General features: G+C 44.0%; 1 protein-coding gene across 1 annotated transcript in view; it reads right to left on the bottom strand.

Annotated features, from left to right (window-relative positions):
- Dnah9 (dynein axonemal heavy chain 9) overlaps positions 1-13918 on the bottom strand; it is a 316088-nt gene that overhangs the window by 27832 nt on the left and 274338 nt on the right. Inside the window, exons 60-61 of the mRNA XM_055594261.1 lie at positions 10561-10754; positions 7484-7632 (exon numbers count right to left, since the gene is read on the bottom strand). Of these exons, the coding sequence (XP_055450236.1) occupies positions 7484-7632; positions 10561-10754 (343 nt within the window). The remainder of the gene's footprint in view (positions 1-7483; positions 7633-10560; positions 10755-13918) is intronic.

The raw sequence follows: 13918 nt of genomic DNA, 5'->3' as shown, positions 1-13918 counted from the left end.
GCGATTATGGACGAGTTGGCTAATATCTACCTTCATGCCTCTTTGTTTTCTTCAACCTTAGAGACCTTACCTTGGCACCATTGCCGCTATGGCTCCCAAGGGCGGCACCCAGGGCACCCCCACCACCGAGAACTGTTGCATGGCTGAGCTATTATTCCTTTATTCCCTCCTCCCCAGACAGGTTTTCTCTGTGTAGCCCTGGCTGTCCTGGAACTTACTCTGTAGACCAGGCTGAACTTGAACTCACAGAAATCTGACTGCCTCTGCCTTGGGAGGGATTAAAGGCTTATACTACTATTCTTATGCAGCCTCAAGACTCGGATTCCCTCTCCACTCTACTTCAATCAAATGTTCAGGTTACTGGGTCCTCCATTTTTTTTTCTAATCTTCATCTTTACCATTTTGACTTAGTTTAATATGGATCCGATAATGCTGCAACTGAACTGTGATCTCATAAAATTTTCAACACCACTGCTTCCTTTTGCATCTTCATTATGGAACTTTTAGACACCTCAGCTCTATGAGAACTCAAACATAAAAGAGAAAATTAAATAATTTTCTCGTGGTAAAAGAGAAAATTAAATACTGCCTCTGGTGAATTGGAGCTACCACGTCGAGGCCCTTAGCCTCAGTTACTGGGAAAGCTTTTCATGTTTTCAGACATTACCGGTGTCATCCCTCTTCTGTTTGTAAGCCTTCTTTCTATTGTCAGCAAATTGCTTCGCTGTCTCCTCTCTCCTCTGTCCCCTCTGGCAGGAACTCCTTCAGTTGCTTGCTACTGTATTATCCTCTGTACATCTCTCCCCTTAACACAAGGGGTGCCCCGCTTCTGCCCTTCGGTCTGTTCTCTAAATATTCTCTTTTTGTATCTTCAGCTCTTGTCTCTCCTCACCCTCCTGCTCCCTGGCACATGAACACATGAGTTCTCTTGCCATCAAAAAACCATCAGTGCTCATACCGCCCTCTGGGGACCAGGCTTCACCAGTCGAACCCACATTTCATAGCCTTTCAGAGGAGAGAGAATGGGGCTAGGTACATGGAAGAGAGACCTAAGCAAAGATGCTGGATGAGACCTTCGTCTCTGAATCTATCTGGTGGCAGCCCACCCTAATCTATGTGAGCTTGCCGTTCTGAACACACAAAAGGGTACAGAAGAAGTCAAGGGTGGGAGGCTGCTTTCTGATCACACCATAGAAGCAGCCAAACTCATTTTCCCAAAGCCAAGTAGCTGGACAAAGGAGAAAGGGGACCAAGCAAGATCATGCTACAGACATGTGAAAGACCAGAGAAGAGGCCTGTGTGAGATGAGGCTAAAGCTGGCTTTGAAGGATGTGACAGGATGGCAAGGAAGGCGCACAGGGCGCGTCCTTGGAGAGCAGAAGCTGCGTCCCTGTCATTACTGTGCTGTACATGCTGCTTTGCTTTTAACTTTTCAAAGTCTTTTCACATCAAAGATTTCATTTTATCCCCACAGTTACCCGAGGGGCTTGAGAGGCATGTTGGGTGATAGAAAACAAGGGGGAAAAGAGAAAAATAAACGTGCAAAGAGAGTGACTAGAAAAGAGAGAGGATGTGTAAAATTAAAGGGCTGTTAAGGGATTAATCAGAGTACACAGGGAGAGGTGCGGTGGGGGTGATAGAACTCATGTTCAAACAGAGGCCAAAACGTGTGGACCCAGTTTTCTCCTCCTCGTCCCTCTCCCCATCCCGCTATTTGTCTTTTCATTCCTCTGTCCTTCTCCTTCCCCCTCATTCTCCTCTTCCCTCTCCTCCTCCCTCTTCCTCATTCCTCCCCTTCTCCTCCTCCCTTCTCTCTCTGGTTCCACAATGTTCAGGATGAGGCATCTTGGAGGAGTCTGAATGGAGCAAAGTACCAGAAAAGTATAGACTCATAGCGAAGGATCAGAGGCAAGGTTTGGCTGCTGAGCCATCTCATAGCTCTGTTAGTGTGAGGGCACATGCGTTTTGGCAGAGGAGTGGATGAAGGCAAGGGAAAAAAAAAGCTTTAGTCTGACTTTCAGGGCTTATTAAAAAAAAAAAAACAGGTAACAACTGTCACAGTGAAACAAAAGAGAAAAACAGTGAGTTAAGAGTATAAGCCAAGGTTTGGAGATTTAGCTCAGTGGTAGAGCGCTTGCCTAGCCAGCACAAGGCCCTGCGTTCGATCCTCAGCTCTGGAAAAAAAAAAAAAAAAGAGTATAAGCCACCTGCCAAAGGATATGAGGGGAAACTGATGTTTTAAGAGTCTAAGCAGAAAATGTGAGCTGCCTGATATAGACTGCCAAACTAAGCAAGGAGACAGTACTTAATATGCTGGAGCTAAAGGTGATTGGGGGAGCTGCATGGGTCAGCTCTGTGGATTCCAAATGAGAACTGGGGTTCATCAGGCAAACTAGTTAGCTCCAAGAAATAGGAAATACATATTCTCCCAGAATCTATGTCTAAATGGGCAAATTAGAAAATAAATCAAACCGTCAAGAAGTCAGAGAGAGGGGCCCAGGTGTCTAAGTGATCTCTTGTTGATGAACAGCAAAATGCCTCTAGAAGTATGTATTAAGATGAAAGCAAGGGCAAGGCTGACAATGCAGAGACAGATAAACAGTGTAGGTGGGGTGCGGGTGAGTCTGCCTGAGATGATGGGAAGCTTCACATAACATGATGGGATAGTTGGAGGTCAATTGGCTAAGAACAAAATTGCTCATAAACAGAGTATATGAAAGCTTTCAAAGGGAGAACAGTGAATGAAAATGAGGAAACTAAATTTATTCATATGAAACCGGCAAAGCCCTGGTGGAGAGAAGGAGAGCATAGCTCCATAAACACGTGGAGGTCAGGAATGCTGTAGTTACGATGAGTGTCTGATGATATTCATTCATTAATTCATTTAACAAATATCTGCTGAGTACGTTCTCTGTGCTAATCACATGTGAGACTCTGGTAGGACGAGGATCAAGATAACATAGTTTCTGACATCAAGGACCTTAGTGACAAGCAGGCAGGCAAATGTAAACTCCAGCACCGAGAGAATGATTAAATTAGAATTGTATTAAGTGCTGTGGCACAAATATACAGAGTGCCACGAGAGGACATAATGGAGAAGCAAATGGTCATGCAGTGATGAAGTCAGGATAGGCTGATCTTTGCAGGATGAGTAAGCACTGCACTGCGTTGCTGGGAATATTTCAGATGAAAGGAGTCATTTCTGAAATGCCCCCAAATATGGCCAAGGATCTAAAAGGGTGAGTCTGGAGACAGGTAAGATCAAGATCCATGCAGGCTGCATGGATCACTGGAAGCATGCTTGACTTAACCTTGATGCTGATGGATGTCCATGAGAAAGTTTGTTGTTGTTGCTTTTATTTTTAGAGACAGAGTTTCTCTGTGTAACAACCCTGGCTATCCTGGACTCACTTTGTAGACCAGGCTGGGTTCGAACTCAAAGAGATCCACCTGCCTCTGCCTCACAAGCACTGGCATACACTACTACCACTGGCATTCATGAGAAAGTTTTAAGGAGTAGAGCAGTACTACAGGATTTGCGATTTAGCAAGGGAACTCTGGTCATAGAGTAGCCAAGGATTTTAGGGGCAGGAGGGCAGAGAGGAGTCAGGAGGTAATCTTGATAATCCAGAGATATTACGGCTGTTCAGCAGCCATACAAACAACAATAGAAACAATTTGACAGATAATTTAGTAGGGCGGGGGAAAGGCTGTTTAGCTGTACTGTCACAGCTCATGAAAGGGCAGAACACAAAGCAAGTGATCTCAAAGTTTCTAGGGGATAAAAATGGGTCACCAACCAAGAAACATGATAAATAGTCACTCACAAACAAAACTGTCTTCTGGAACACAGCAGATCCATGCAGCTGAAGTTCTAAGTGGAAATCATTTTGTGCCCAGAAAAACTATCCAACAAAGCTGGGGTCGAACAAGGGTAAAGGAATTTTACTTCTTAAAATTTTTTTTTTCCTGATGATGATATGTGCCAGCAAAATTTAGACAGAAAATAGGAAATAAGTGGGATTAAATATATTAATATATAATATTAAGGTAGACTAACAAGAAACTAAACTCAAGGATATCAGCTTCCTAGAAAGCTAAAACAGAATTCATTCATATTGTAATAGGCTGTTAGTAACTCTAGTAAGAATGCCTTTTAGAGTTAAAAAAAAAAAGAGCGAAAGAATGCCTTTCAATACATAGAATGAGTAAGAAGCTAGTGATAATTAGAAATAACTTTTTTTTTTCCTTTTCTTAATGGAATTTGCAACTCCAGGAAAAACTGTAAGCTCTCAAGGAAAATCTTCAATTACACATGAAACAAAGTGGAATTTCACATGGGTTTGAACTCTGTGTAAGAAAGTTCTTTTGAGCATAGCTAGAGATCATGACATTGAACCAAAATGTGGAGAATGTGGGTGTGCTGGCTATTTTTTAATGTTAACTCGACACAGGCAGAGTTATTTTGAAAGATGGACCCTCAGTTGAGAAGATGCCCCGTCAGACTGGCCTATGGGGAAGCCTGTGGTGCACTTTCTTGACTGCTGACGGATGTGGGAGGGCCCATCCCACAGGGGTGCTGTCACCCCTGGGCAGGTGGTCCCGGATGGTCTAGACGAGCACGCTGAGCAAGGCTGGTGGAACAAGCCAGTAAGCAGCACTCCCCGGCAGCCCCCGCTCCAGCTCCTGCCTCCAGGTTCCTGGTCTTTTGGAGTTCCTGGCCTGACTGCCTTTGATGATCATCAATGTGATATGGAAGAGTGACCGAAATAAGTCATTTCCCCCCAAAATTGCTCTTGGTCCTGGTGTTCCAACACGGGGACAGAGACCCTAACTAAGGCAGTGGGCCAGTGAGATGGCTTAGTGGGTGGGTAAAGACCCCACCCACTCCACCGTGTGCACCAGTGGCCCACATGTCCGCCCCTTAGCAGCATGTGTGCATGCCTTGTCTGCCTGGGGTGGGGGGAGTTTTCTATTAACTAGGATAGGAATTGTCATTATTTTCAATTGTAAATGTGAACGCATTAGATCAGGGATGTACAAAATTAATGATAGTAACAGGAAGATGAACATACACTTGGCTTTGAGTATGTAAAAATAAAATCACAGCTTTGTAGTTGAAAAACCAAAGCCTGAGTGTATGCAGAGGGAAGTCAAGGAGAATTATCTAAGTTTTGTAAAGTACTGCTTAGGGGCTGAGAGATGGCTTGGTTGTGTAAATGCGTCCCATGTAAGCATGAAGACTCGAGTTCAAGTCCTAGAACCCACCTAAGAGAGTCAGGTGTCTTGGTTCACACTTGAAATCCTACTGCTTGGGAAGACAAAGATAGGTGGGTCCCTGGGGCTCACTGGCCAGTTAGTGAGCTGCAGGCCAATGACAGGCTGTATTAGTTTCTTTCCTCCTGCTGTGATAAGACACCACCACCATGGCGACTTATAAAAGAATGAGTTTAACTGAGCTGACCATTCCGGAGGTGAGAGTCTGCGATAGTTGAGGAAAGGTAGGACAGTAGCCAAGAGCTCACATCTTGGTCCACAAACACAAGCTTAAGAACACACTGGGAAATGGCAGAGAGCACATTGGGAATGGCATGGTCTTTTGAAGCTTCAAAGCCCACCTGCAGTGACACACCTCCTCCAACTACGCCACACCTCCTAATCTTTCTCAAACAGGCCTATCAACTGGGAACCAAGTATTCAAGTGCAAGAGCCGGTAGGGTCTATTCTCATTCAACACAGAGACCCTGTCCCAAATATCAAGATGAATGGCTCCTGAGATTGACCTTTGACCTGCATACACACATGCACTCACATGGACACATACTTGTACACACACACTTAAGTTTAACACTGGTTAAGGTACATACCTCAGAAGAACTAAACATATCATTTGGGAGATGCTTATTTACCGACAAATTAGACATGACTTTGAAGAAATGAACAAAGGTCCGAAAAGAAAGTACTGAAACTTTGTGAGAAATAGAAACTTGAAACAGGCATGAAATGGCAAGGAGATTGAACTTGTGATTTCAGAACCTCCTGTTTAGGAAAGACCAGGCTCAACAGCTTCCTTCTCCTAAGATTAGGAACAAGATAAAGATATTAAACTTTGATACTTTTATTTAACACCACACTGAAATTCTCATCAGGACAATTAGGAAAGAAAAAGAAACAAAAAAATATTCTGATTATAAAAGACACTATCTCTACTTATAGAGTACATAGTCTTATATCTAAAAAATTGTGTTGTGCATGTGTATGTGTATATATGTATGCATATATGTACATATGTATGTTTGTATATGTGTGTGTATGTGTTTGTGTGTATGTGTGTGTGTTGTGTGTGTGCATGTGTATGAAATCCAGAATCTAGAAAAATCTTAAGCATTTCTGTCATAAGAACATTAGAACCAACAGACAAGTTTAGAAACTTTTCTAATAGAAGTTCATATATAAAACTTCTCTACCAATAAAACTAAAATTAAGAAAATAATTTTATATACAATAGAACTAGTAGTACCAGTGCAAGATATGTGCATTACAAACTATTCAACACTGTCAAAAGAAACTAAATTTAAAAACTACATAGGAAGGCAATCCATGTTCATGTGTTAAAGCACTTTGTACTGTTAAGGCAGCTGCACGTCCTCAGTTTACCTATATGGTAATTACAGCAATCCCTATTGAAATCTGAATGCACTTTTCTTTAGATTCTGCAGAACTTGACAAGCTAATTTTAGAAGTTGTATGGAAATATAAGAGACTCCAAGGAGCTGAAATAATCCTAAAATAAATAAAAATTCTGGAGGACTCATTTCCTGACTTAAAATTTTACCATAAGGTTCCAATGTCAGTATTGCTGTTGGTATACACAAACACATAGATCAAATGGAATTAATGGTCCCCAAACAAGCTCTTACACTTATGATGAGTTAAATAAAAAAATTAAACATTTATTGTTATTTATGTGTATGTATCTGCGTGGCTGTGTGCTGAGTGTGGTGCCCGTGGAGGCCAGGACAGGGAATCACATTTCCTGGAGCTAGAATTCTAGCAGTCTGTGAGTCTCCTGATGTGGGTGCTAGGATTTGAACTCGGATCTTCTTCAAAAGCAGCAAGCACTCTGACTGCTGACCCATCTTTCCTGCCCTGGATGAACTTAACTTTGACAAGGATTCCACGACAATTCAATCTTTTCAATAGCTGGTCCTTAGATAATGTAGCAGCACACCGAAGGATAAAATTGGCTGCCTTATTCATACTATAGACAAAGATCAATTCAGCATGAACCACAGCTCTAAACAGAATGGCTAAAATAAAAATCAGTTGTCTCTCTGATGATTTTGTGGCTTTGCTCTATCAATAATCTTGGCTTCTGTCTTGCAAAGTGAATCTTGAATGTAGAAAAGAGAAAGCAATAGATCCAAAGAATGAAAGGGCACAGGACTAGAGGGACCTTAGCTCCAAACCAAGCTTTCCTCACCTTGATTTTCCACATCCTTCAGCGGGTCCACCCCTGGAGATAGGATGAAAAACATGGGGGTGGCTGGTCCTGACTCTTCAAACGAGGCTACAAAATCGAGTGCTCGTCCCATTACGTATTTGCTTCCTAACTTCTCCTCAACAAAATCTCTGCAGGAGAAGGTAAGCATGGGTATTAGTCCAAAAATACCCACAGTTGAGAATGGAGGCTTCTAGGAATGGGAAGGCATGCTTAAGACCATGGGGTTGACAGAGTTACGACTGGCTCCAAGTTCACAACTGGCCAACACTCACTGTCTGTGCTGCCAGTTCCAAGACATGCATCTTAGATCCGGGCTCTTGGCCACTCTCATGCAGACCGTTGCTGCCTCCCTCTGTAGACCTGGTGTCCTTTCTCATTACCTCACCCTTTCAGAGGATAAGAACCAACTTCTTTGAATAGTTATGGGCAGCCAAATCTGACCTACTCTATTTCCCTGTGATGTGCCAACACACCCAAGACTTAAGGGCCCACGGGACTCTCTTCTTTAAAATTCTAGTCTTCACTCGGTTTTCTTCCACTTCTGCCTCCAGTGGTCTTTTCCAACATGTCCCATTTTTGTGTTAAACAAACCCTTCCAGCTTATTAGATGTCTGGAGAAACTCCTGACTTTCATTGACCCTTCCACTGTGCCTCAAGACATAGCTTCTCCTACATCCCCCTCAAATGGGCCTATTCTCCTGTACCGGACGGACTTCAGTGTGGGCAGTAGCCACATCATCGTCACTGCCTAATGGTTATCTTCGAGTCAACACCTTTCCACTTCTGTGGCTTTACCTCGACTCATTTACCCTGGCTGTATCACCACTCACCATGCACACCAGTGCCTTCTATCATTCCTTGTGGTCAGTTTTCCCATTCACTCAACACTTGACTCAAACTTTCCTTCAGCCCGGTGACATAACCATCTGTGTGGATAGACCTCACGCCAAGGATTTTCATTCCTTACCCCGTTCTCTACCCAATTCATGGCCATTTTTCAATCCACGTCATTACTTGAGAATTTTTTTTATGTCTGAAAAAATCTCATTTTCAGACCAAAATCTTCAAACTCTTGCAGTTATCAGTACTTTGTCTTTATCTCAACAAGCCTTTGCCTGAATGAGTGTCATGAAAAGCACAGGGATTTCAATTTCAGGGGTCCCCTCTGATGATTTCCTGTTGGCCCATTCTTCTTGCTTCTTACCTATCAAGTGTAGATTTTATGTCCTATAATTCCTTTACTTAAAATGTAATGTTTTGAGGTATAATAACCACCACATGACTCACTCCTGTGAGTATATTACCTGTTGGTGGTTTACACCTTTCACTTTCAGATATTTCCTAATTGGCCATTTTCTGCCTCTGTAGATGCCATGACCCTTGACTTCGAATTATACTCCATCTGACTTTCTTCCCCCACCCCCCAGAGACAGGGTCTCTCTGTCCAACACTCCTGGCTGTCCTGGAATTTACTATGTAGACCAGGCTGGCCTCAAACTCACAGAGATCCACCTGCCTCTGTCTCCTGGTGCTGGGATTAAGGGCATGTGCCACCATGCCTGGCTCCTTTTCCAAATCTTATTTCACCGTTTTAAAGGCACTAGGACTTTAGTCTAGGAACCATGTATCTCTGACTCTACATCTGGGGGAATCACCCAATGGTGACGGCTGACACCACTACAAATGTAGGATTGAGGTTGAGTTTCACTGGCCATACTTCTCTCTCACTTCTTCTCGTCTTTCTTCCATCCCTCTGTCATCTGCTTTCCTGTCGTTCCTCTCTTCTGAGATAGGCACTCCTGTATTCCTGGCTGGCCTCAAGCTTGCTACGAAGCAGAAGATGGCCTTGAACTTCTGATGATCCTCCTGCCTCCTGAGTGCTGGGGTTATAGGCTGTGCCACCATGCCTAATTTATGTGGTGCTGGGAGCTAACTGTGGGTTGCATGCATGCCGGGCAAGCATTCTACCGGCTTAGCTACATCTCTCTTCGCCATCCTTTCTCACTTTTTCACAGATCCTTGTTCTTCCTTTTGCATATGGACGGCATGTGTACCCGAGTGCAGGTTCACAGACATGTGGGTGCACACATATGTATGTGAACACAAGCATCATGTGTGCACGTGCTTGTGGAGGGACAAAATTGACACTGAACATCAATTGCTTCTTACCTTACATATTGAGATGGGGTCTCTCAGTGGTACCCAAACCTCACCGGTTCTGACTAGCTGACTTTGACTTGCTCAAGGACAGAGGTCCTCACCCTTCCTAATGCTGCAACCCTTTCATACAGTTCCTAATGTTGTGGTAACCTCCAACCATAAAACTGCTTCATTGCTACTTCATAACTGTAATTTCGCTACTGCTGTGGACTGTAATATAAGTATCTGATATGTGACCCCTGTGAAAAGAGGTTGTCTAACCCCCAAGGTTGATCCACTGGTTCAGAACTCCTGCTTTAGGAACTCTCTGTCTCTGCTCCCACTCACTGGGTTTACACTCCTTCAGCTTCCATGTGGTTCTGAGGGCCTGTGTCTGGCCTACACACTGCATGCTGTATGCTTTACCATCTCCCCAGCCACAGACCCTTTCCAAACCTCCATTCTCTTCAGATATTCCGTCTTGCCATCCTCTCACATACAAATACCAATCATCCTACTTCTCAGAGAAGTTAGAAGTCAAAACAGAAGTCAAATATCCTTATTAATTCTCTGTCATTCATTTATCAACCTAGAATTATAACCACCTCACTTTCTCAGTTTCTGTGATGCTAAAAATAGAACTTCCATATGCTCTCTGGATCCCTCCATCTTTCTCCATATTATAGGTGACTGGCATCAATTTCAAAGCTGTATTGATGTGTATTTCTCCCCAAACTTCCTATTAAGACATTAAAACAGATGGCATCCCCAAGGCAATTGGTCCCCTGAGTTTTAGTCGTGGAACAAAGGTACCCATTACTATAGGAACACTGCTTTGAAGCTCAGCTATGCCAGGCATGTCTTTCTGAAATCGGCCTGTATACAGGCCTTCCTAGAGCGTGTGCCCTGCCCCCTACCGCATGGCATAGGTCATCCGGTCAGGCCTCATGACCCTCATCATGCAGAGGCGCTGCAGGGCTGTCTTGTTTTTCCACTCCTGGGGGAACTTCTCCTTCTCAGGGCACTCTGACTCCACAAACTTTTTCCAGCTCTTGGCAGATCCTTCAATGTCTCGATCCAGATTGGAGAATTCTTCCATTGATGAAAGTGCCTAGGGAATGTCAGAGAATCTTGTTCTAAAATGCACTTTCTCTAGAAAGTTGCAGCTTGCACTGCCTTGGAGGTAAAGGGCTGTAAGGCAAGGGGTATTCTTTGCACAAACCAGTCTCATTTGTAGTCTGGTCTAGAGTCTTGGATCTTCCTCTGGAAAAAAGTCAAGAAAGAGGAAGGATAGACACAAGCTCATCCTTGTGTCCTCCAGGGCCCTCCAGCCCCATAAAGAAGTTGCAAATAAAATGTTTGTGATTGGGTCACACCCAGCATTACACTGTTACATGGAAAAGGGGGTCAAAGTAGGTGCTGTAGTTTTCTGGTCACAGACCCCCAACCCGTAAGTCATAGGGCCTTCCTTGCATTCTCACATTCACTGTACCACCACACTCTGTCCACCTATCCCTCAGATGCCCTGGATGCATTTCCATGGGCTGCCTAGTCTGTAAGGAGCAACTTCAGACACAATGAACCACTCTTCATTCAGTGCCTTTCTCCAAGGCGTCTCTCTCCATCCCAACCCATCCCATTTGAACTTTCCTGCTTCAACCTTGGGTGTGTGCCTGACTCTACCAATTCAGTTAAGGTTCGGTTCTCTTCTCCAGTACACCTGACTCCTTCCTTTTCTTGTGCTGACCAGGATTAGTGTTAAAGCTCTATAAAGTCCAGTTCAAGGTCAGCAAAGCACGTTCTCTGTAATCTAGAGCAGGATGTCCTCATACCTTTTCATAGAACACTTACAGCTGTTCATGGAGCTTAAATTTCCAATAAAGAATTGCTTAATTTATAGATGTTTGATTCCTGATAGAATGTGCCTTATCCCTTTTTCTGCCTTATTTTTGGGAAGGTGAGGAAGTAAGCCAGGGCATTCCTTCTCCTGAGGCTGGAGGGAACTGTACCATGTAACCTCCACCTATGCACAGGAGCTCTTACCCTGGTCTGTTCATAGCTCCATCACACCCCAGCCAGTCTTCATTCCTGGATTTCCCCTTTTCTTTCCAGAAAACCTCATTCTTAGAATATAAAGTATTTTGATCATATTTATCCCCCTTCTCAAATCTACCCCTACTTCCTACCTTCCAAACTTGGTTTTATCTATTTTTCTTCTCCTGACCTCAAATTGAGTCCATGTTGTATTTCCAATATACTCTTGGGTACAGTGACTGTCCTGGAATGGGTTTGACATACCAGAGATGACATCCCTAAAGAAAACTGAATCTTCTTCTCCCAGCAGCTATCAAAAGCCAGTAAGTCCTCCATTAGGGAACCAACTTTTATCTCTTTCCCTCTATGGTAGGATTTTGCCTGGTTGAGCTGACATGGGTCTTGTTTATGTTGCTATAGCCACTGTGAGTTCATATGCACAACTTCCCTGCTGTGTCCAGAAAACACTGTGTATTTGCAGTTATTGAATGTCTTCTCTGGCTTTTGTGTCTGTTTTCTTCAAGACGGGGTTTTTCTGTGTAGCCTTGGCTGTCTTGGACTTTGTAGACCAAGCTGGCCTCGAACTCACAGTGATCCACCTATCTCTGCCTCTCCAGTGCTGGGATTAAAGGCGTGCACCACACCTGGCAATCTCCTCAGGCTTTTATGATCTTTTTGTCCTTTCTTCTGCAGAGATTCCTGACTCTTGAGGTAAGGGATGTGATACAAATGTTCCATTTTAGGGTGAGCAAACAGTAGTAATCTTATTATACATTCTTAGTATGTCTATGAGATTAGTCTTGATATTAAATTTTTGGGTGGGTGTTACGGCTTTCAATATAGACTTTGTTTTGAATACTGAATCCCCAGCTTGTGGCAATATTTTAGAAACCTAAGGTAAGGGCTAGCTGGAGGTAGGTTGCTGGGAGTGGACATGTGTAGGTAATTATCTCTGGCCACCTCCTGTCTTGCTCTCTGCTTCCTGATCTACTGAGGTGTAAAGTGAGCTGTCCCTCACACCTTCCCCACCTTGATGAACTGAGCTGTATACCATCACAAACCAACATCACCACCTTAAGTGGCGCTGTTAGGAATTTCATTATAGTGACAAAAAGCAAATGAATTCAGTGGGATTTGACAGACAACTCCCTCATGACATTTTGTGACCTGAAGTGCTTTCTTCCACTCTGCCTTTATATTTGGTTTCTCCAACAGTAGACTGAGGGTCCAAAGCAGCTACATAATGCAATGAATATTAAGAAGCTCAAAAACTGTTATTTGAATTCATTCATCCATACATTCATTCATATATTCTTTCAACATTTATTAAGTTCCTAATACATTCCAACAACATCAGAATATAATAGGGAGAAAAAAATAGATATGTGCCTTCAGGTAGCTTACAGTTTTAAAGAGAAGAGAGGTGAGGATGTCTTGGAAGGCATATAGGATTCTGTTAGGTAGTCACAAAGGCAGAGGGAATGAGAGAGCATTTTATGGAAATGCTTTCCAAAGAAATAAGCCAAAACCTTGAGGGTGAGCTGTGACCATGAGAAGCATGATGGCAGCAGCGAATCCTTACCGGGAACAAGGACAGAGGAAGGCTGCAGAAGGACGCAGACACCAGCCTGGGTGAGCCTGTGCTCCTCTGTGGGCATTGCCACACATCTTTTCACCTGGGCTCTGTGGGTCACCAGTTCCACACCAACTACATGACAAGTGGTATGGGTGCTGTGAGGAATGGTAGATGAAGTGCAGGGAGACAGTTCAGTCCCAGAACCACCGTGTGCAGCCCACTGGACTTGACATTCTCTCATGCAAAAAATGAGGCCAGGAGATCACGTGCTGTATGTTATAGTCGAGCTTAGACACAAAGCTTTGAAGACTATGAAATTCCTTCCATGGGGGATTGATAGCTATTGGACTACAACTGCTATATTACTTGTCTCTAATTCCCATAAGATAGTGAGCTCCCTGTGGGCAAGAACTTTCTCAGGCACAGGTAGTTTTTGGGAAGTGCTTAATTAAAGGAGTCTGAAGTCTACAGTAGTGGCAGGGAGGCTGTGCTATGCTGGGCATGGCATGGCAGGGCAGGGCAGGGCAGGGCAGGGATGGCAGGGCAGGGCATAGCAGGGCAGGGCATGGCAGGGCAGGGATGGCAGGGCAGGGATGGCAGGGCAGGGATGGCAGGGCAGGGCATGGCAGGGCAGGGCATGGCAGGGCAGGGCATGGCAGGGCAGG

Source organism: Psammomys obesus, unplaced genomic scaffold (genome assembly GCF_907164565.1).
Source record: "Psammomys obesus unplaced genomic scaffold, mPsaObe1.curated_primary_1811, whole genome shotgun sequence".
Taxonomy (NCBI): domain Eukaryota; kingdom Metazoa; phylum Chordata; class Mammalia; order Rodentia; family Muridae; genus Psammomys; species Psammomys obesus.
This window is presented reverse-complemented; position numbering and strand designations above follow the sequence as displayed.